Genomic DNA, 23837 nt, shown 5'->3' with positions numbered 1-23837 from the left:
GTCAATCACTGTGCCTGGAAACTTGGTGATGTGTGTACGAACGGATCAATCCTACGCGTTGAATGGCTGCGCTGGGGCAGAGTTGGTGATCTGACATGACATCCACTTCTCAGAAGGGAACGCGGCAGCACGTTGAGGCACTTTTAATCACAGTCAGCGCCGTAAAAGATTGAAACAAGAGAAGGATGAGGAAACACTGTGCAATCAAACATGGAATACTTAAGGAATTCTTGGCAGAGTTCCTTGGCACCTTTGTTTTGGTGGTAAGTAGCAATTGGAATTGATCATTTATTCAATTCATTATTTAACCTGAGTTGGACTCTCCTTTATTCATATTGCATCATACTGAACGCTTTTGCAAATATTTTGTCCCTTGAGCTGAAGTTCCAATCCATTGCATTACAAACACCTCTTGGTAAATATACTTCATATTGGGTGATTTTGGATCAATTCCGAGATATTATTCAAGTAAACATCGGTTACAAGCTTTGCAAAAAATAGTAGTTGAAAAATGTGATTAATCGCAATTAATCATGGAATATTTTGTGATTAGTTAAAAAAAATTAATCACTTGACAGCACTAATATATATATATATATATATATATTATATTGTTGTTAGGAGCTGTAAAGAAACCCCAAAGACAACACTCAATAACATCACTCCACATGGCACGGGTGAAGGTATCACAATCCACTGTTCGAAGAAAACTTTGAAAGAAAAGAATTATGGGCCATATCACTTGACGTTGACCACAGAAAGACGGAATATCTTAGACTGGCCAAGTCAATCACCAGACTTGAACCCAATAGAAAATGCATTTCACTAGAGACTGAAGGGAGGCACCACCAAAAACCGAAAGAGGCTGCAGTAAAGGCCTGGAAACGCAGGAAACTGGAAACTGATAAAGTCAACCACAGTATAAACTTTATCTGAGCGTATTTTTTCTGTGTTTCAGTTGTTTGGTTGCGGCTCGGTCGCCCAGACAGTCCTCAGTCGAAATTCTTTGGGCGAGCCGCTCACAGTGCACATCGGCTTCTCTGTTGGACTGATGATGGCGGCTTACATAGCTGGTGGAGTCTCAGGTAAATACGGTTCGGAATACTCATATGATGCATAATATATTGCCAGACTGAAGGATGTGGAGTGGATATTTGCAATAGTGCACAGTGGTTGTTTTTCAGCTTTTTTGCTCAGATTTAAAGTACTAGGACCAGGAATTATCCATTATTTAATTTTTGGAACCTGACCGTTATGTTGGACAGTTTTTATTTTCTCATACAGTATGTGATCAAGGTGATGAAACACTTGCATCTGTTCTTGTCTTTAACACATCCAACAATCCATTTTTGAAGACGTTTGTCCTCATTAAGCTCACCGGTGAATTTGAGCCTACGCCAGTTGACTTTGAGTCAGAGACACGGGGTATACTCTAAAATTGTCGCCGGCCAATTGCAGGGCACATATTCGCAAATAACCATTCATGCAGACGTTCACAAATATGGCCAAGTTGGAGTCTTCAGTGAACCAACCAAACAAGATTTAGGAATGAGAGGCTAGCAAAAACGTGTCGTCTCTACGACAGTAGTCAATGGTCATTGATTTGGTAGTGTCATGGCGCAGCCTCTGCGGGGTCATCCATAACCTGGGGTGCTGAATGTCCTGCAAACATTGATTGCGGCCCTACGTCCACAAGCCAAACATTGGCTTCAAAACACGGCCGTGATCGTTTGAGCTGCAGGACCAATTGGCTTGCACAAAGCCAGAATGTTTTATTTGTTTCAAAGAAAGTTGGTCCTGCTCCTTTATGTTGTTCTTCAACTCCTACGACGCCCCCTGGTGGAGGGCAACTTTGCGTATCGGTGACAGTCTCCTTAATGATGGAGAGGATATCATGGCAGTGATATACAACCAATGGATTGTCTGTTCTCTTCAGTTTAAAATAACTTATTTTAACGTCCAGAATCTCTCCCCGTACACTGACCTACGGCAGAAAACAGGGTGTTTTTTTCCCCTCCTTTTGGTACAGTTTCAAGCCTTTCCGTGTGTTCTGTTGCACCAGCTAGCTTGCGCTAAGCTAACCTGGGAGAGGTTCGTCTCTCCAGTCCAATGTCTAAATTTACAAACTGATGGCGTCAAAGACTGTTAGCAAAGTAATGACAAAGTCATTGATACACTGCCTACATGGGCTTTATTGATTGATTGCTTAATAGTTTAATTTAATGTTCATTAGCTTGTTAAAAAACATACGCTAACACTTTCGGATGTTGTTTGCAAATAGTGCGCTTTACATGACGCTGTGCACCCTTTTCCGTATTACGTCACACGTGTTGACATTCACCCAAGAATCCCCCAATTTTTTTTTTTATTTAATTCATTTTCAAAGGCCAATTCACATTTCATTTTGAGTCATACATACTACTGAAAGGCTCTCATACAAATTATATTTTTATTGCTCATATTTACGACTGAAACGTTTTCATCCACAATACTGAAAAGCGCTTATACATTGCTGAAATGCTTTCATAAACACTACGAAATGCAAATTTCAGAATCCAATATTGAGTCATACCAGCGGCAGAATCTCTCAATATTGACTTTGTCGTTCATTCCAGGGGGCCACGTGAACCCTGCAGTGTCTTTGGCCATGGTGATCCTTGGCAAATTGAAGATCTGGAAGTTTCCTTTCTATGTCATCGCTCAGTTTCTCGGCGCGTTTGCTGGTGCTGCAGCAGTATTTGGATTATACTACGGTGAGCATACTTTTTTCTTTTTTCTAAATTTATATATTCGTGCAATATTGGAACTGTGGACCCGGTAGCCCGGATGGACACTAATTATACGTTTTATGTCATCTAGTAGAAGCGCATTTTGTTGAATTATTGCTATTTTATGTTATACGGGCTTTATTACAGTTGTAGCTGTTGTGAAATGTGCTAAAAAAATTAAGTTGTATTGTATTGTGTCACTGCTTTATATAATCACTAACTGTACATTTGAAATTCAGATCGTTGACAAGTGAGACCTCTCTGAACCCCTCACAGATGCTTTCATGGACTTCACCAGCGGGATTCTGTCGGTAACAGGAATTAATGCAACCGGTCACATTTTCGCATCCTACCCGGCGAGACACCTGTCAATTCTTGGCGGATTCATTGATCAGGTGAACTCAGCTCACAATGGCCCAATCACCTCCCTATTGTGCTCCTAATTCCATTCAGGCTCAAAACACTGCATAAATTTCGGAAATGTCGCTAATGTGAAATTGATCGGCCCATTTAGTCAGAGAACAACCCCCTTTTGCTTTGCTTGGTTTTGAGTTTAATGACCCGATTCACCGGAAGGTCAGACCTACGCTCAACACCATTTCCAGTCTGTTAAGTCAGTGCACTGATCCAAAAATAACATGTTGGGGCTAGAAAAGTGTTGAAAACTACAACAAGTGACCCACTCAGATGAATCCAGATCACATGCTCAGTGGGTTAAGATTATGCAGCGGTTTGCTTGAACACTGGACGCTCACAAGTTTTTATTTGTCTTTGAAATTTTCTTGAGGCAAAAATTAGAAAGATTAATACGATTTGATTCCTGAGCCATCGACTCTTTAGCTTTAGTCTTTATTGTTAAAGGTAAAGGCAATGTTTTAACTAACAACTAATGTATACGTATATATAAATTACAAACTAAAAATAAAGAAAAAAATTGTAAATCATACAAGCCGTAGGTACTAACTAAAAAAAAATCCCACAGTTATAATAAAAATGGTTAAAAAAAAATGAAAGCTTAACTTACTACTCACCAACAAATTAGGTAAATCTTTTCATTCAAACATTTATTAGCTTAGTTTATATTTTTTATCTTTCTTATTTTCATCATAATTTAGCTGAAAAAATGACAAAAGAGTAAAACATACAGGTTAAAATCTAAAAAGACTGTCGACAGAAAGTTATTCTTTTACGTTCCCTCTAAGTTAATTCCTACTGAAAAAAAATTACATGAATTATTGTATGTTGATGAACGAAGACTCACTAAAATGTTGTTTGCAATCAACATTTTATTTACTACTTCAATTGAAATATTAAAGTCCGCATAGGGACGGAAAAGACACCAATACACCCCCCAAAATTGTTGTTTGTAAAAACCGAAAAAACACTTCAAGTAATTTGAAACACTTGACCACAAGAATGTGCAGCCACTAACGACATTCTCGCTCTCCCTGCAGGTGGTGGGCACGGGCATGCTGGTTCTGTGCATCTTGGCCATCATTGACGGAGGAAACATCGGCGCTCCCAAAGGTGTGGAGCCACTGGCCATCGGGCTGATAATCATGGCCATCGGGGTTTCGATGGGATTGAACTGCGGCTACCCCTTGAATCCTGCCAGGGACCTCGGGCCGAGACTGTTCACCGCTGTAGCTGGATGGGGGACGGAGGTTTTCAGGTGACTGCGGGACACATTCGGTATTTGGCTTGAAGCAAAGTGAAGTCACTCGTTGCTTCTTACAAACACGGTGAACATGCTCGAGACAAGCGGCGTGTCGCGATATTTCAACTTCAGTTTGAAGTCGTGTACTGGCGAAATAGACACACAAGGCTGGGCCTGTTTCTGTCAGTGAAATGAGCGTCCATGGGTACTTGACCCAGTTAGGAATGATTGCAGAGATGGACGAAAACCTATTTATGTCCTTGCTTAGTCCGTCCTTTTTAAAAAAAAAAAATTCTTGTCCTCCGTCCCCATGATGACCAATCCCGTCTCTGGAACGGAATGCCCTTCTCTGCTAAGAATGACACACAAACCCAAACCCAAAACAGTGGTAAAAGCGCCAGGCTACTTCCTGTTTGGTCGCTAGGCAACCAGCAAAAAAAATGGGAAAGGCTGTACTCCATGCTGGGCGACACACTCCAAATATAGTTTTCTGGATTAGGTCACGTGACGCTAGCAATGTGAGCCCGAGTGCACTTTGACGTTGACTTCGGTTTACAGCAGGGGGCGATATAAGACCAAAATGGCAGCCCGTCATGTGACCAAACCCAGAAAACAAATGAGCTGTGACTCTAAACCTCACCCTAAGCCTTACCATTTGCGAAGCGAGCCCGATGGCACATTGATGCTGATTGATTAAACTGCTTATTCTGATTAAACAATTATTCTACAAACACACTATTAATCGAAATACCGTGTTTTGACTTGTGGAGGCACGAAGAATGTTTTTGCCTTGTGTTCCTCCCAAAAAAAAAATCATGTTGCATATACAGTGAATATGTGAATATTCATGTATTTTTTTTTTTTTTTTTTAAATCTGTTAAATAATGTAGTCAATTGTAAGATTAATGTCTACCGCCATGTGACTGGTTAGTGGACAAATAAACAAATTGATTTAAATAAATGCTTAGGCAACAAGCATTGTTGGCTTATTATATAATGTCACATGCGCTCAACAAACGTGATTGATTTTTTGTTGTTGTTGTTGATCCAACATGGTTCCATTCCGCTGTCCAAAGTATCAACCTGCCATTTGTTTGTATGCAGCACGGCAGGCTATTGGTGGTGGATCCCGGTGGCGGGGCCCATGGTTGGAGGTGTGATCGCGGCCGTCGTGTACTACCTGCTCATCGAGCTTCACCACCCCCGTGCCGAAACTGAGAAGCCTCACGAGGAGGAGGGTGAGGAGGAGGAGGAGGAGGAGGATGAGGAGGAGGACGAGGACTGTAGTCTGAAGGACAAATATGAGATGATCACCATGAGTTAGACTCTTCAACTCACTGAGTGTCTCTTCTCGTCTGACGTAAACAGGAAGAGATATTGCAAAATCTGCTCGTGTTCAAACGTGACAATGAATGGATGAGTTGTAAATATTGTACTGTGGCATATTAGTTATGGCAAGCATGATCATTTCCTTCACTATTGCTCCTGTTATTTAACAATAGATTAAGTATTTTTACTTTTTATTCATTTTATTGGTGTTTTATTTTCTTAAGCAAACCAGATGTATTCCTATTGTTTATTTAAATTTAAATTTCTACAAACCAATTCCCTGTTTTGTTTTTTTCTTTATCAGTTGCTTTGTGTAAGATTTTGCTTTACGTTCCAGACTATCACTGCAATAAATTAAACATCAATTACGTAATATCCTATTTAAATACTCATGGCACAATTTTTCAAAGGTCTTTCAACACTAAAAAAAAACAAATAGCACATTTAAACATCTTAGAGCAACAGATTACACAAAAAGATTGTACTAAAAGTGCACTCATCCCTCTATGTGATGACAAAAAAGAAAATCTGTTTTTTAAAATGAACAATTTATCATCTCAAAATGTACATCAATAATCATGACCAAAAGTATACATTATAAAACAAACCGATAGCAGTTGCTTTCTTTTGGCGTAAAAAGCAGGATTGAAGATAATTTAACATGGAACACTCTTCAGTAAAAACTCATTTGAGCTGAAATACGTCTTGTCCTTTTTTTTCAATTTAGAGTCTCAGACAAAATAGTGTTCTTCCATCTAGTGGCCAATGGTGGAATTACAACCCAAAATAAAAGGACCTGCGATTTAGGGTGGATCACTGCATGCACAAGGTTGGTTTCCGAAGGCAGCACGATGAACAAGCAGTTAACAGTTCTGGCTTACAGTTCTGAGATTCGTGGTCCGAATTCTGGCTCTTGCGTAGAGTTCATAAATTCTTCCTGTTCTGTATTTGCGTTAGTTTTTGCTTTCATTCTTTGCTGATGATAAAGACTATATGACTACGAGTACTATTCACACAAGCCAATGCAAAAAAAAATCTGCCAAACTACGGTCGAGTCACTCATAGTATCTCAAGGCTCTACTAATTCTACTGAACTACCGATTGGGAGGACTTTTGCCACCACTGGATGGAGAGTGCTTGGTTACGGTATGTGAGCCGCAGCAGCTTGAGGGTGCAGATTGAAAATCGATGCAGGCCTCATTCCATTACATGTGCAAATGAAGCCAGGACCTGACACTCTCGCTTTTCCTGGTTGATTATTACATCATAATTACATCATAATACATTAATCGGGAATATAAATACATGTCCTCCGCAGTTCTAGGAAAGGTGACATATGTCAACACACAAACAAATATATATATATATATATATATATATAATACATATACTATAATTTATGTATTATTCTATATTATTTATTTATTTTATTTACATGAGCTAAAATCCTACTACCACCTGCTGGAGGTATTATTTGCAAAATGCCATGTTTGATTGACGATCAGAGGCGTTAATATTAGAATGTTTATCATTGCGAATGTGGCTTGTATTATGGAATACTCTTTCCTTCATGTTACGTTCGAAAGAAAAACCTTATAAAAAGTGACCATCTCCAGAGAGAGCAGCTGACAGTAAACAGTGGTCTATTTATTGAATGAGTCGTTTAATTAATGCATTTCAAGTACTCCAAAAAATTACATCTCTTTGCACAATACAATTGAATTTTTTTGTTTTTTTAGTAAAAATGTTCAAAGTGAACAAAAATTTCCAATACTGTATAAAACACAGTGAACGTTAAAATCAGACAGTAGTATTACTTTTTAATCTTGTGTTCTTTCGGCCTACATCACCTACAACAATTCAAAATCAATTTGGACATTGCAGTGCACGTTTATCTAAAATCTTATTTTTCTTTTTAAACCAAGACTACGAAATGAAAAGATAAGTAAATTTACAGGCATTATTCTTCTTCTCTTCTAGCCAAACCATGCCACAGGATAACAAAGACTAAAATGAGAATGTCACATTAAATCCATCACACTCAATTGTTTTTATATCATTGATGACAGTGGAGAAAAAGTATCATAAGCAAACTCCAGTTGAACTAGCACATACAAGAACATAAATAACTTAAGAGGTTGGTCACATATGAACATCTTTGAATTGGAATAAAAAGAAAAAAAAAATCAACAGATGTATCAAAATGTAATTTTCAGTTTTGAATGAAATGCAAATTTTCAAAGTTCTATACAAGTTTACATGTTAGATTCTGGAGCCAAGAATGATATTTAAAAAAAAAAAAAATTTTTTTATTTTTTGTACAGACATAACACAAGCCTGATTCATTCATTATGTGACATTAATTGTGACACTTTTCCTCATCCCAATCGCAGTAAAACATTATTCCAACCATCAGGACAGTGTTGTAAGACATTAGTTGTGATTTGAAACGCATGCACTCCAAAACAGAATAATGCCAAGATAAACTCAATTCAGACCAGTAGGCAAAACATAATGCATGGAATATATACTGCAAAAAATGATAAGCTTTATTGTTCATGTCAAGCAAAGATTGAACCATGCCCAGATGAGAGGATTAATTATTTTGTGAAAGGAAAGAATGCCTGAGGTGAAATGTGTCCATCAAACCAAGCTTGCGGGTGTTTGCTGTCCCCCAAAATTGATGCAAACTGGGACGTGTGAATCCGGCATAGTGACGTAGCAAAGTCAAGCGGTGTGAAAAATCTGTCTCAACAAGCCTTACATCCTTTTATTTTCTCATTAAAAGTTGTCAGCATTGTGTTGAGACACATTACAGACCAAAGTCAATCCAAGAATACTCACATTGAATTAATGCCTCTGCATGCCCACAAAAGTTCTTAAGATTTGCTAGATAAGCAATAGAATGATGAGCCTACTTTTTTTTTTTATACATCCATACAGAGTCATTTTTAAACTTATTTCCACACGCATTTCACTTATAAACTAAACTGTAACTTTCGCTTCTCGCCAGCTTCAAATAGTGGTTATTCATTCGTCATACAGCTAAATTAAATTGGGAAAAAGGAAGAAGAAGAAGAAAAAAAAAAAGAAGAAGACGACAAGCAGAACGATCGTTCCTTTACGCGACAAGCAACATGTTAGCAAGAAGTAAAACAACGGAAAGACGACCTTGGAAAAAGAAAATAAATAAAGGATATGGTGACTTTGTTCAAATTGGGAAACAAGCAACCCAAAGTGAACGAGCTCCACCTGATTGGACGACCGCAGAGAGGACCCGACGGCATCAGATGGTCGGCGACAACATCCGAGGAACTCCTGGCGTCCGTCATGCCTTCATTTATGTGTTAAAAGTCCTGAGAGCGCTAACCAAAAAAATAAAACAAAAAGAAAAAAAAAAAAAAAAAAGAGAAGAGAGTGAAGAATTACGCATTTACAGTAGAAGAAATAGTTCGTTTTCACTTATGATACACTAAATATGTACAGTCACATGCAGGAGACTGTCTGCACAAGAGACCGGAGCATGTGTCCTTCGCCGTTTTGGGGCAATGTGGAAATCACAAAATTGGCGCCAATCCCCCGCCGAGTGTCTCGTCTCGCTCTCGTGTGTGGCTAGAACGGCGCAAGAAAAGCACGCAACGACTCACCGGCAGCCACGGTCATGTCGCTCGAGACGACGTCGCAAAGAGAACCAAAACACATCACTAAAGTGGACGAAAGCTACAGATGATTCCTTAACTCCTTGGCACTCCTTTGAAATGAACCAAAATAAGATGACGATGGCCCAAAAAACAAGCTGGATTGCGCGCCAATTGAGTCGCTGGATTTTTCTCTTCTTTGCCGTGTCTGTAAGATGGAGGATGTGGTGGTGACAAGCAACCATGTCGGGCTTTTCTTTGGATGGAGTGACGCTTTTAAGTTTCCCACTGTAGGCACAAGGAGGAGCCAAGGCATTGGAGGGGGTGGCGGAGGGGGTTTGCGGGGTGGGGGGGTGGGGGGGCGGAGGGTTGGCTTGTCTCAGCGTCTCATCTGCCCCATCTGATAGTTCTCTCTAGGCTGACGGTGGTGTCGCTGGTGTTGTTGCTGAGCCTGCCGCTGAGGCTGCCTCAGGGGCTGCCGCGGATTACCGTGGCCGCCGTGCTGGGACTGATGCTGCACCTGGGAGCTCGCATGCTGCTGGGCTCGCCGCCTCTTCAAAGTGCCTGTCGGGGGAAGAGAAGACGCATGTTGACGCGCGTGTGGGAGAGGAATGAAGACTTAGGGCTTCATTTACGAAGACCCCAAATAGCATTCATTCACCAACAGACAAATTTTGAGTTTTTTTTTTGTCAAATAGTTCCTAACTTACCTGGAAGAGGTTTTGGCGGCGGAAGCTTGGGGTTACTGCTGGGTGTATGTACGCTACAGATTTTAATGAAGCCCGCCATGAGCATGATGAGAGCGATGCCCATCAGCAACACTGCCCACCAGTGGGCCTGGGGGGGGGGGGGGAAATAAAATAAAAATCAAGTAAACAAAATAATGAATAAAATAATAACAGCTAATCCTCGTCCAAATAATTGCAAATTTCAAGTTTTATGTTCATACATTTCCAATAAGGAAATCCACTAGCAATGAAAAGGCATTTTGTGTTTGAATATGCTTGAAGACAGTCAAACAAGAGTGTAGTGCTTAAATTTTTTCCAGGAAATTCAAAAATATACACCAGCTAGACAGCATATAAGGACATGGCACTAACATTTCAAAGATGGAAGTAGACAGGAAAGCCAGTGAAGCTTTTCAGAAAATGTAATGAAATCTATCATTTCAAGTATGTTGCTGGAATTGAGATGATTTCCATTTCAACACGGAGTCTATTTATTTCATCTGGCGACGACACCGGCATGTATATCAGCGTATAGAAAAAATGTACATACCACAATCCACTCGGCAATGTTCTCGTAGAGCTCAGGGTTGAAAATGGCTTTCTTGAGTCGAGCGAGCGGGCCGTCCGCGTCCACCAAACGACATTTCATGAACACGTCGCAGTAACCCTTGAAGTCGTTGCAGGGCGAGCCGGCCGGCAGGGTGGTCACCTTCTTATTGAAGAAACGAGTCAGACGCTCCGACCCCGTACTGCTGCATGTGTTGGGATTCACTGGAGAGATGAGGCCCAGTCAATTAAAACATCGGCGCATAAGATGCCATCTTCCGGGCAAATGTGAAGAACATGACTCACTCTTCTCCATGCAGCACACGTGACAAAGCTCCGTCTCATCTTTTCCTTCTTGGCTAGCGCACGTGCATGCTTCGAGTCCGTACTTCTCGCAGATGGAGCCGGAGCAGCCCTGTGGGCGAGGAACGGGAGAAGGGTCAGCCGCGTAACGGCGATTCTCAATCTCCATGACTTCTTTTTCTTGAGGCCAGCTTTTTGAGACGCCGGTTACTCACCCCGTTGAGACAAACTTGAGTCTCGCCGTGGCAAGCGGTGAAGTTGGCCTTGGGTTCGGACGACGGGCACTGGGGGCTCACTCCGTTACACATGCCCTGATGAGCGCACTCCGACTCGTCCCTGCACTTCTCATTACGTCCCTTGTAGCTGCACTCAGGGGTGCAGCAGGGACCCTGGCTGGGACTGAGGGCAAACGTGCAAGATGTTAGATGGACAAGATCTCAAACGGTGGTCTGAAAAATTCGAAGCGGACACATCTTGCAATGTACCTGCAGACTTTGTTGGGCTTTAATTTGCACTTCTTGTTATCAGCCTGGTTGGCGTCATAGCAGCACTGGTCCCTGCACTGATCACTGTAGCCACAGTCACACTCCTCGCCTGGCTCCACGAGGCCGTTTCCACAGATGGGCTGGCCCGACTCTGGTTGGAGGAAAGGGGGCGGAAAAAAAGACATTAAGTTTGTTCCTCGCCTTAGTCTTCAGATGTATCTCAATAAATCCAAATATTGTACAAATGTGGATATCGGTAGTTCAATTTAAAAAAATGAAGTTGTCATACAGTGTATGAGAGCTGCAACTAATGATTTATTTTTCTCAAATAAAAAAAGTTAACGCAGAAAATGCAGACATACCGCAACATATCAGATAAAAGGCAAAAATGCTGATCCTTGTTTTCCAAAGTAACTGCAAATTTTGAGCTGAAATACCGAGCAGTTTTTAAATGAAAAAAGTTATTTAAATGATTAAACTGTCAAAAATATTTATTGATTAATTTGATTATCAATTAATCATTGCACCTCTACAGTATATTATCAGGATACATTTAAGACATGAGATAGTTTCAGGTTTGCATATTAATATTCTTTTGGATTTTCTTCTCATGTAATATTCAAATTTCTGAAGATGGTGAATTGTGGGTTCTCGTTACTTGATGATTATTAAAAATATAGATAAAGAAAACATTAAAATATTTTTCTCACTGTCTCCAGTTTTTGAAGTACTGAAGTAAAACGTACAAGATATTTAAAAAAACTGACCGACTTTTGACACTTAAAGACAGAGTTATTCATTTATTTTCATGACTGTTAATCTTTACAATGTTTGACATTTAGAAAGAAACCAAATGAGGCTCATATGAACGCCAATATTCATTTCCAACCCATTCGCATTTAATATGCGTGTGTTTTTCGAGGCGCATACATGAATTTGCAGACCGTGTGGCACATACCAACAAAACAGTTGCTCCTTTTTTTCTCCAACACCTGGCTGATGTTGCGCACGCTACAGATGGAGAACTTGTTGTTGTTCAGCTTGTCTCCCGACGTAGCTCTCGCATACATGATGTAATTGCCCTTCTCCTTTTTGTCTTGGCTCTTGGATTCCCCCGGCGTGCACTCAGATCCAGAATCGTGCTGTGTATGAGGGAGAAAAAAAACAAAAAGAAAACCAAAGGTCAAAAGAAGATTAGGAGACAACGATGGCCACGCTCCATTTAATCCTTGTTTCTGGGAGTGAATCTAGAACATGCGTTACTCACCGGGGAGCCAAAGTTGTGCCCTACTTCATGTGCAAAGGTGATATGCGAGACTTTGGGAGGCACGTGGGAGGCGTAGTTCTGGACAGTGATAATGCCTGTGTTGAGAGACTTCTTCTTCCCATCGGAGTACAGCTTGCTTTTTTCACAGATCCCGCCGGAACTCCCTGACGATGATGATAAGCACATTTTTAAACAAGCACGCGTGCAACGCTATGAGATAAGAAAACAACATTTAAAATTGTATCAATATTTCATGAGGAAAAAAAAACTGCTCTCTTTTGATGTTCCACTCAGGTTCTCATAACAACCCAAGTCAGTTTCCTTCTCAAAACGCCGCTGAAATGGTTTTTGTTTATGTTTTTTTTTGCTCATTATTCCTCACACTCTTGGACTCATGAATTCTTGACCACAGTTAAAAGATAGTTTCGATGATTTATAAATCACAGTTGCCCATCACTATGGGCAGAAAAAGGCACTTTTTTTTTTCTTGTGTGCCTCCTCTAATCTAAAGAGCAATCTGGCTAATATTGCGTTTAGGAAATAAGAATTAAGGAGATTAAGCCATTTTCATCCATTTCGTGAGAGCGGCCATTTTGGATTTATACTACCCTCTGTTGTTGACTCACATTGACGTCATTGCATTGCGAACGTCACAAGATGTTTAAAACGAACAGCTGTTTAATTCTTATTCCACAAACACAATAATAATCACAACACACACGTTTTGCCTCGAGTTCCCTTTTAAAACCATGGCCAATTGTTTTCAATAATGACGGCTCTGCAGTACCTGAAGGGGCTCCCACCCAGGCCAATCCCAAGACGCCATCATCAAAGTCTCTGTCGGTGAAAACGTAAGCCAAGCAGTAGTCATCGTGGTTCTGCTCCGAGTTTAGCTCCAGGAACTTCTCCACGCCGATGTTTCCAAAGCGAAACGGGTTGGATTTGTCCTTCTCATCACTGGTGGTGTTTATCTGTGTGGGAGGAAGAGACCTTGTTTATAGGAAACACTATGACATTTTGTATTTTCCGCATAAACAAAGGAGGTCCCAAAGAAGAAAATCAAAATAAAAAAGGGCCTCAATAGAACTCACCCTGATTCGTTTCACCATGAAACTGATGTTGCGAATCCCTAAGAAGTCTGTGCCCTGATAGATGGCATTGATGGCCTTGACGTGACTGGAGATCTGAAATGGTAAGAAAACAAAATGCAAAAACACATAAGCAGGACAATTTGATGAAATGGCTTATATATTTAATTGCTGGGAGATATTATTATTTTTTTTATTTTCATGTTCCAAATACGTATAGACAAAAATGACTGTCTGAATAATTAGACTTGTATTGACTCGTTTAAATTACATCCATACCGCACAACCTGCCCATCCCCTCCTCTTATAAACACACACGGGGTGCAGGAGCAGCAAAAACACGGAAGCAGGGATCAGATTCAAACGACGTATTAAGCACAGACAGAAGATGGTTTTCACCTGGCAGTGTAATCACCACAAACCGGGTAAGTCCAGACGGACCTCTCAGTCTGTTGGACGCCCGTTTTTCTGACGACTGACAGAATCACCCGCCTCTTGCTGCACAGATTTCTAACAGGGCAACATCAGCCGCTATCTGCTCCTCTGTCTCCATTTATATGTATCTGTCTGTGTTATACTGCCCCCAGGTGGCCAAGGAGTGCACAACAGAAGGAGCAGCACTATGTCACTTTAATTAAAGGAAAAGGTGTAAAAAACATCTCTTGACTTTCTATTTAATGATGCCATTACAGTATATTGTTAAAAAGTACATTTAGATTTTTATAGAGTGCTAGTTTTCCTTATTATAACATTCATTTATTTATTTTGATGGGGAAGGCTTTGGCAGATTAACGGCATTTCCATTTATTTCAATGGAGACAGTGTAAATTGAACTCAAGGCATATCTGCAAATCCGAAAGGCATACATATACTGAATGGAACTGAATGCAGAGGCCTCGGATTCAAAGAAATGCACTGCTGACATTTGGCTTGCGCATATGTGGGGGTGTCTGTTTAGATTTAAGTGTGTACCTGCAATGCAGACGAAGCGAAAACATTTTTGCCATTAGGATTGGTATGATATTGCATGAGTTTTATTAAATGTGTCAACTTGCCATTTCTATGAAGTGAGATTAACAGCTTTAAAACAAAGACCGCTCGACATATTAATTAGCATGCGTAACGTGCGTAGAGCAACTGTCGTGAGTCATTATGCCGTGTTACACAATCAGCAATGCGTTATGAGTGGCAATCACATCCATAATCCCACGCGGGCTTATCTGTTTCGGTGCATCTCACCTGAGCAATGACAGCCTCTCTTGTCTTGTAATGCTTGTAGAAGAGGTGATCTGTTTGGATGAAGAGCTGGCACGTGTTCTTCTCAGCCTGCGCCATCCTCTTCTTTCTCAGCATCACAGATTCATTCAGGACCGTCTGACTGTGGAGCGCCTGGTGTGACAGAAGAGGAAATAGACTGCAGTTCAATTAAACATAGTATACAGTAAGGGCATTTACAACCAAACAACAGCTGAATAAATCATGTCTGATATTTCTGGCCTCTCATTTTAAAAGGTACAGAACCTTCATACAACATGCAGGGCTTCTATATATAGTGCATGAAAGGGCGAGAAAGAAAATGACAAGCGCATTTCACAAAAACAAATTAAACACACTGCATGAATTGAGAATGATGACATGACGCTATAGTCTTTCATTATGACCACACGAATAACCTCATGAGATCCAGTACATCTCATGTTTTGCCTGCCTGTCTAATTCAGTGACAGGAGATTCCAAATCTAAGATTCAGTAATCCACAACAACAACAATAATAATAATAATATTAATAATAATCAGATAATGGATGGATAATAATAGCCATTAGGCGGGGTTGCCAGCCAATCGCAGGGCACACCAAGACAAACAACCGTTCTTGATTCTTTATCCTCGGGCAAAAACGACAAATATTTTAGCAGCTTGAGTCATTCAGTTGAACTCTTCTTCGAATATGGATGTATTTCTGCATTATACTCCTCTCTGGTGCTGAGGCACATATAGGAGCAGTACAATTAATTAATCATGATGCACAAACTTTTATTTAATTTTGTTGTTCTGTTTTTTTTAATAATACTGTAGACTGCTGCATTTTGCTTATAAAACACGTTACATATATTTTACTTATTTTTCTGGGAGACAGCAATGAAATAATGGCATGTTCATTGAACACTGTCAGTGTAGCACAATAACATCTTTGTAAGACAGAATATATGAGAGAACTCTTGTATTGGATCTCATTCGATTGTGTGGTCATAATGTTGCTGCCGGGCAGACGTTTTTCCCTGGCCATGTTTGCCGATGGGATAAACACATCGTGTGGCGAGGTTCACCTTGGACGGCTCTTCTACAGCGGAGGCCTGGTACTTCTTCATCTTCTCAAACACCGAGCTATCGGCACAGCCGCCCTCCGGGCCGTACTTGTGAGGATAGTCTTAAGTGAAAGAGGCCGACACAACACTGTCAGGATTATGGAGACAACGTTAGCTACTTAACCCCCTGAGTCACTCTGTTTGTGATGCTATTCACGATCAGCTAATAGGTGTCCTGACACGCCACCTGAGCCTCGGTCGCGCTGTACACTTACTTCATTTATTAATTCCTCTCATATAAAAGGTGATTTGAAAATGAAATGTGAGTGTTGCTCACTTTCCCTACCAATGTTGCATAGACTGCTTTAATGAGCCGGTACCCCGAGAAAAACATCATGTTACTCAGCTAATGAGCACCCTGTGTAGCCCTGCTTTTCATTTTCCACACCAATCTTCCTACATCAGCTCAGCTAGATGAATCTTACATTTTCCGATCGCAAGCGTATATCTCACGGGCCACATATGCAATCAGTAAATTACACAGAAGCGCTTACTGCATGGCCCGTTTGCGTAATTGTGAGCGTGCCGTTGTCAAGGACTCACTTATGTCGTCCTCGTGGTACATGACCGAGTGGAAAGGCACGTCTTTGCCCTCCAGGTATCGCTCAGTGGGTTCCACATAGTAGTTGCCGTGGTAACTCTGAATGAAGCCCTCAAATTTACCATCCACGATGGAGCCATGAGCAAGTGTACCTTTCTCACCTGGGGAGACAAATTACAGATGGAGACGTTTTATTCGAGAGTGAGGACTGCAAGAAGACAGACAACAGGAGGTCAGTGGAGAATAAAAAAACGTAATCCCACTTTATCCTGAAACCAAACATAGGCCTTTAAATCAGTCCCCCCCCCCACCATTAACTATATCAATTTTTACAGAAAGATGGACTCATTTATTTCTGTTCATGCCTGCTTCTTAGCTGGACTTTTCGTGCTTCCTATCATCTTCTTTCAAGTCGCTCATGGAGCAACATTTGCTGCTTTGCGTCACTGCTTCAAATGTTGGAATAAACTGACCGTGCTAAACCCATTTGGTTGTGATAGCCTTTAAACATACTTTGCAGTAGACTGTTCTTTGACTCATTGGCATGTGTTGAAAACCTGAACCAATTCAAAATCTCTGACAAAATGTGGCCTCTTTTAAATAAAAATAGAACTTCGCCTGCCGCAAAAGTCAAATTAATAGATTACTTGCTCTGCAATATTACGACATCCATTTCAGGGAGACTTTTCTCACCGTATATTTCTCCACTGTAGATATGAGAGGTATCATATGTCGACTCTTCTCCTGAAACGTCCACCTTCAAGTCTGGTGTGAACAAGCTAGCATCTCTCTTCATGCGTAAATTAAAATGCCTGGAAGAAAATAAAGAGGTAACGTCAACCAAACAACTTCTTCAGGATATTTTTTTAGCAATGATCTAAAATGTTTGATATTTTGCAGAGGCGTGTTCTTGTGGATTTGGATTCAAATTGGGTCTCACTTAAGGAGATTGACAACGTTCAAGCTTTGAGGACGAGAGAATGTAAATGCCAAGAAGGAAGTGAGAACATGGTTGCTCTGTTGAGATTTTTTTTTTTTTTCAAAAAGGAGGGGTGAACGACAAAGTAAACATTGGATCGCATTGGACTTTCGCAGAGTAACAATCAAGTTGAATAAAACGAAACTCTGAAAAACACGTAGATACACAAACTGGTATGTAATAATATGCTGAATATTCCACGCATGTTTAAACATATCCATTAGCTGGTAAAGTGGATGTCAGGGGGACAATTGTGCGCCAAGCTTTGTCAAGGACAATTCAAACGGGAGAAAAAGCTGACAAATCTTTGCTTTTCAAGGAAACAGGCGTCTTCCTTCCGTGTTCTGCACAGCTCTTATCATTCTCCCGCCTATTAAGCAGAGTCTGAGGTTGGCAACAGCAGGCTCTGCTCCACGCAGGAAGATAAACAGTCGTTGCCGAGCTCGGAGCCAGATGGTCTCGGAGAGTGACTACACGCTCGTACAAAACACGACACCTCCTCATCATAGCAAAAGAAGAACTAGACATCAACATATTAGGTTTAACATAAATACTTTTTTTTTCCCAGGCCTGCCTATTATTGAGTCAGTCATTTCCAAGCCACAATGTATTTTCCTCATCCATGCAAAGCGCTTTGTTATCGCTGCAGCAGTTGTGAAATGCGCTATAGAAATAAAATAGTATTTTTATTGCATCTCACAAAGACTCCATTTCTTGCGTCTGGACATTAAAAAGCTCATTCGATTGACTTGACCATGCGCCATTGACAGCAATGAGATACAAGGAGGAACTCATCTCAGCAGAAAATGTGTCCATTGGAAAATGGATGTCATGCAGTAGAAAGAACTGACGATAACATTTTATACACACGACACCTTCATTGATTCTACACCTCTCCACAAGGTTTAGTGGAAAATAGTAATAAAAACATAACAAATAATTTCACCTTTCCCATACGCTCAAAACTCATTTAAACTTAAAACATAATACACTTATTAAATTTCACTTGGCCAGTGTTGTCACTCCTTCCCTGTCAAGAAAAGGTCGACTGTGGCCATCAATTTGAGGAAATGATAAGGAGACAATTCTGCAAATTAGAGGAAACGCTTCAAGCTTTTCTCATCTGCCACTACCAGTTTAAGTTTTCTGTAAAAATTGTATATTAAACATGCTCAACCTAACCATATAATTTCATTTAACAAAAGTCCATTAGCTTAATGCTAACATAATGGGGAACACGATAGACAGGCTAAAGGGAATTAGCACAGCTGGTATGGTAATTCTAAACTTTTACTGAACTGCTTTATGAACTCAACACTTCATGAACTGATTTGTTCCTTTCTCCGTTGAGTTGTGCTCAGCCGCGAGCTGCGCGAGAAACTCCTCAGCAAACGGGGACTGAGCGCAGAGGGGTTCCGTGTAGGACGAGGCATAACTCCGTAGTTGAATAATCAAAGAATAATATATATAATATAATATTAATATCATATAATAATATACATCATTGTGAAGCGAGTGAAACAATAGCCACAGGAATTGATTAGCTCAGAATCAGAAACACTTGGAAAACATGAGATTTAATATAAGATCTTGTATTGTAAAAACTGCCTTCAAAAATATTTGAAAAGCATAGCTTTGATTGACACCACGAGAATTGTTTTTATGATGCATGTTAATGCTATTAGTAGTCAGCAGTTTAACTGCAGATGGCAGCAGCGGAATTATCCAATGGATTTGTACTCAATTAAAAAGCAACGCACATTTCTCATTAAACAATTTCTCAGCCGAAACAAGCGCTTTATTTCTCAGAGGAAAGATTAAAGGCGATGATGTTTTGACTTGTCACAAACCTCTTTCGCACCCGATCAATTTACTCTGATGTCATCTTGATATGGCTCACAGTCCCTAAGCAACAGGGCACATTTGCCCCCTTTTCGCTGCACCATAGCGGCCCGGTTCTACTTGTTTCAGATTGAGGTGGTGAGTTTCCCGTTGTGATTGCCTCAGTAGTCACAAAAAGTATATTACGATGGAGGGTCACGAAAAAAACAAAACACATTGAGACTACTGCAGCAAAGAAGTGACGGGAGGAATATAACATTGCAGCATTCTATCTAAAGTGAAAGATATGGTAAGATATCATTTTGATGTTATTTTTGTGATTTCTAGCCATGTGTACTCAAATCCTCCAACGATACTATGGGTGCCAAGTTATTCAGACATAGGCGGCCATGTGTTTTAGTCACCAATTCATGTATTTCTGGCATTTCAGCTTGGAAGACATCTCAGGGTCGCTTTTTTTATTTTCAATGGACCTTAGTACTGCGTTACTACTAACCTTGGGTTAACGATTTCAAACCATAACAAGTGAAGCACAATAAACAAGTAACATCTATATAAGTGTTTACAGGGTTTAACATGAAAGGATGAAATGAATACAAATATCCAGCAATTAACTCATTTACTGCCATTGACGGATAAAGACGTCCAAGACACTTTTTTTTTTCTTCATTCGGCTGATAGAGAATGAGTTAAGTTGTATATGCTCTTGTTGAAGTTGGCAGTGCTCATTTGTTGACTGACCATCCAATCAGATTGTTCTGATTTCACTACCAAAACTTCACACGGGCTATGACGCCCTGTTATCTGTGATAAAGTCCACTATTACCTTCATTCTGTGGTGTTGTAACTAAGCAACAGTAGCGCTATGCAGTCACACCCAGTTTCTGAGGTGAATCATATCGCTTCTTAAAAGCGTGCACTTTGCGTTGATCATTTCATAGTCGAGCCGTTTACAACACAAGAGCCAAAGCTTTGTGGAGAGAGGAAATCATTAATTCCTTGATACTGGTATGATAAAGTTAGCAAAGAAAGAATCAGAAAGGTGTCACCTAGACAACCTTTAGCCACTGAGCATGTCTAGGATGGAAGTAACTAAGGAGAAATAGCTTTCACATATACTTAGAAAGAGTTTGCTGGTACTTCCAATCAAATGTAAACAATATAGACATAGATGAAAATGGCGAAAGACAACGCATAAATAGGAGTAAAAAAATAAATAACTATCTCATTTCAAAGTAGACCCACCTCCCATGAGCGTGAAAATCTAAATGAATAAACTGGTCTTCGTGGGAGAGCGCCCTTTTGGCCCTCTGGTGGTCGCTGTGTACCAGCTCTGTGTCATAAGAAAGGCCTTCATAGTGACGGATGTACTTGTTGAGAGGATTCCGGTAGTGTCCTGGGTGGAGGCAAACAGGAAGACACACAGTATAAAGTTTCTGTGAGTACAGGCATGTAAAATGTTGAAGGTAGGAGTAAACCCCTGTGGATTAGTCAATATCACTAAAAGACACCTTTGCAACTTCCCTTTTTCGCAAATGAAAAGTTAAAATTTTCCATTAGTAAGATGTTACGCAACAGCAAAATGTGCAAACAGGATCATATCTGAACTTGCCGACAAGGTGGACATTTTTGGCTCGTGTGAGAACATTTTCAACATGATTCAGCTTGACTGTACTGTTAAACAAATATATTTGAATTCCTGAAAGTTTTTCCCCTCGCTCAATACATATTTTGACACGCCAGAGTCAGTCAGCGGAGTTCGTTAAGTGGCAGACTGGAGAGCAATTCAGTATATTTATGAATATGGAACAAACATGATCAAATGACTCGTTTTATCAAATAATTTGTTGTGATACGTAAAAGAATGTACATTTTTCATTTGTAGGCACCATTAGAGTATATTTAAATTTTCAAGACGGACACTCCAATTTCAGCATTTTATCTGACACAATGGCAGCCATGTTTAGTAGTGACAATATAGGTGTCTTGTCAGTAGCACAATCAGGCGCACAACAAACAAGGTTAGAAATATAGGGAAATGGCCCAGTGTGGTGAGATTTAAAAAAAAAAAAAAAAAAAAGAAAAATTAAAAAAAAAAAAAATAAAAAGAAAAACTCACTAAAATGGAACGTGCTCTACATCAGCCCCCAGTGTCACAGTATAATTATTTCTCCACATGAAGAGTGGGAGGTGGGCATGAAGGAGAATGTTGCTCGACCACCTCCACCCGTTTGTGACACTGCTTCTCGCTCCAAAAGCAGCCTGAATTCCATTTGCACAAAACAACGACAACAACGCAACACTCGGAATTGTGCTGCACAAAATGCCAACAATGCAACCCTTTGCCGAGCACTGCGTTGTATTTACAGGGTCATATTGTGGCAACAGGGCTAAACCAGCAGGAGGTATTTTCAGTAAATGCACTGTGTGATTCTCTAAAATTACGCCTGAGAGGCAGAATTTCCATCATGAGGAGTAACAATGTAACAGCCGGTACAAGTAGACCAAGCTAGTTCACCGCTCGTGTGCATTATGAAAAATTTAGGTGTTAACATTAAATTTTTCATTGAGGTGAGTATGAGAAGTAAAAGCCATGACTATTCTGGAATATTCTAATTTCTACAAGCAAGAAACATTCGTGCCACTTATGTAAACAGCACATCATTTTAGAATTTTTGCATTACAGTTCACAACAACCACAGACTGCGCTTTTAATTACAAATTCCATGCATAGGCAAACTGACTTCAGAGCTGACCTATTTTGAATGTTAGCCAAATAGCATAATTTCGCAATTCATTTTTAACTTAGTGTCACAATATCAAAATACAAGTGTTTTACAACAAACACACGCAACAAGCAGTACATTACAAACATTAAACATGAAAACTAAACACAGAATAAATAATACGCATGTCATTCAGTTTATAGTGTAAGAGCCAAAGTCATATTTATTTCCATAAAAAAACATTTGTGTTAGATACATTTTTTAAATTTATTCATCTGCGTGCAAGGTTATCTCGACAGTAGAAACAACTGGACTCTTGTTTTTACACAGACACACATCAGCAGTATATTAGAACACTTAAACGTGACAAATAATAAAAAAATAAAGACCGTTTAAATGTATGCCGCTAGTCAAATAGCATAGCAAATGTTAGTTTTAAATTTAAATTGTTTATTTCAAGTCAATTATCCACAAATAGCGCGGAGGCAACTACACTTTTTGTTGTTGTTAAAAGCGCATAAAAAAGGACAGTATGTACTTGACTCCCCAGTGCTGCACATTCACCTAGCAAGTGTTTTACGACACAATCACTTCAAAAAGTAGTATATTAGTACACCGAATCATGAAAAATAGTTTTCAAAAGTATATCGCCTTAAAGTTGATTTATGTAGCCGCGTATCGCGTTAGCCATTGAGTAATATTGCTTCGTGAGTGTGAGCACTTGGGAGATCGAATACAAACTTAACCACAGCTTCCGTGTAAATTGTTCAAATGTATCGTGGCAGTTAAACTAAAAGTATGTTGTAGAATGACTTTAACGGCGATTGTGGAAGCGAAATAGAAAGAGTGAGCTATAGGTAGCATAAAGCTAGCATTCCGTTGAAAGGCAGCCAGTCGGCATCTCCCATCTTCTCACAACAATGGACGTCGGCGAGATAAGCACAGTAATACAACAGAAACCTGGCGATAACACCGGTGACAACACACGGGGAGACATGAAAAACATCGTTATTTTTCAACGCCACGCACGTTTCCGTGCTACACTTTCCGCCGTGTCTCGTTTTTAAGCGAGACCACGGCGAAAAGGGTGCAGTCCCCTTCACAACAAGCAGGCCCCGCTGATCCTGAACGTTAGCCGTCAAGCTATCTTAGCAAGGCAGCCTTTCAGCAAACCCCTTATCCACATTTTTTTTATCCGCGTAGTTTCCCCCTCTCCCACGAAAACGCCTCACTCACCTTGTGTGTAGCGCAGCAAGTAGGCGAATAGGACAAGTTTCAGGAGAAGCATATCGGATAGCTCCATTGTTAAAGCATTGATGCCGTTTGTACTTTATTGTCCTAGTTAGATAGGCGCAGACGCCCTGTGTGTTTATTGCAGCTTCCTCTCGTCGCCCCCTCGCTTCTGCGCGGTGACGTCACGCGCAGCGCAGTTGCTATCCCTTCCCCCGAATGCGTCCAGGATCACGGACACTTCATTAGGTACACTTACACACTAAATCGAATCAAAGCACGTCCCTTGTAATTCAGTTTTGAGTGCTTTTGTCAATGTTGATGATATGAATAATGTTGTGGGT

General features: G+C 40.3%; 2 protein-coding genes across 2 annotated transcripts; one reads left to right on the top strand and one right to left on the bottom strand.

Moving 5' to 3' along the window:
* The first annotated feature begins 46 nt into the window (after window positions 1–46).
* On the top strand, window positions 47–6026 carry LOC148335003 (aquaporin-9-like). Its single transcript, XM_088297812.1, has 6 exons — window positions 47–263; window positions 959–1085; window positions 2616–2753; window positions 3045–3163; window positions 4223–4440; window positions 5530–6026. The coding sequence occupies exons 1-6, from the start codon at window positions 186–188 to the stop codon at window positions 5747–5749; spliced, it is 900 nt and encodes a 299-aa protein (XP_088153938.1). The 5' UTR covers window positions 47–185; the 3' UTR covers window positions 5750–6026.
* A 1531-nt stretch (window positions 6027–7557) lies between these two features.
* Window positions 7558–23669, bottom strand: LOC148335002 (disintegrin and metalloproteinase domain-containing protein 10-like). The gene is made up of 16 exons (XM_088299079.1): window positions 23500–23669; window positions 20783–20933; window positions 17410–17528; window positions 16719–16877; window positions 16137–16237; window positions 15049–15198; window positions 13813–13905; window positions 13509–13692; window positions 12722–12885; window positions 12413–12596; window positions 11455–11605; window positions 11185–11368; window positions 10973–11081; window positions 10671–10891; window positions 10103–10229; window positions 7558–9956 (listed from the first exon to the last, which is right to left on the bottom strand). Exons 1-16 carry the CDS (start codon window positions 23564–23566, stop codon window positions 9772–9774), a joined length of 2349 nt encoding a protein of 782 aa, XP_088155205.1. The 5' UTR covers window positions 23567–23669; the 3' UTR covers window positions 7558–9771.
* Between the last annotated feature and the right edge of the window lie 168 nt (window positions 23670–23837).

This window comes from Idiotropiscis lumnitzeri, chromosome 6 (assembly GCF_059441095.1).
Source record: "Idiotropiscis lumnitzeri isolate Australia: NSW breed Sydney's pygmy pipehorse chromosome 6, RoL_Ilum_1.0, whole genome shotgun sequence".
NCBI classification, from domain to species: Eukaryota; Metazoa; Chordata; class Actinopteri; order Syngnathiformes; family Syngnathidae; genus Idiotropiscis; species Idiotropiscis lumnitzeri.
This window is presented reverse-complemented; position numbering and strand designations above follow the sequence as displayed.

Coding starts and splice junctions, on each gene's coding strand:
- LOC148335003 (XM_088297812.1), top strand. CDS start 186: ATGAGGAAACACTGTGCAATCAAACATGGAATACTTAAGGAATTCTTG. Junction 264..958: donor TTGGCACCTTTGTTTTGGTG/GTAAGTAGCAAT, acceptor TCTGTGTTTCAG/TTGTTTGGTTGCGGCTCGGT. Junction 3,164..4,222: donor TTGGCGGATTCATTGATCAG/GTGAACTCAGCT, acceptor CTCTCCCTGCAG/GTGGTGGGCACGGGCATGCT.
- LOC148335002 (XM_088299079.1), bottom strand. CDS start 23,566: ATGGAGCTATCCGATATGCTTCTCCTGAAACTTGTCCTATTCGCCTAC. Junction 13,693..13,812: donor TCATGGTGAAACGAATCAGG/GTGAGTTCTATT, acceptor CCTCCCACACAG/ATAAACACCACCAGTGATGA. Junction 10,230..10,670: donor ACATTGCCGAGTGGATTGTG/GTATGTACATTT, acceptor CCCCCCCCCCAG/GCCCACTGGTGGGCAGTGTT.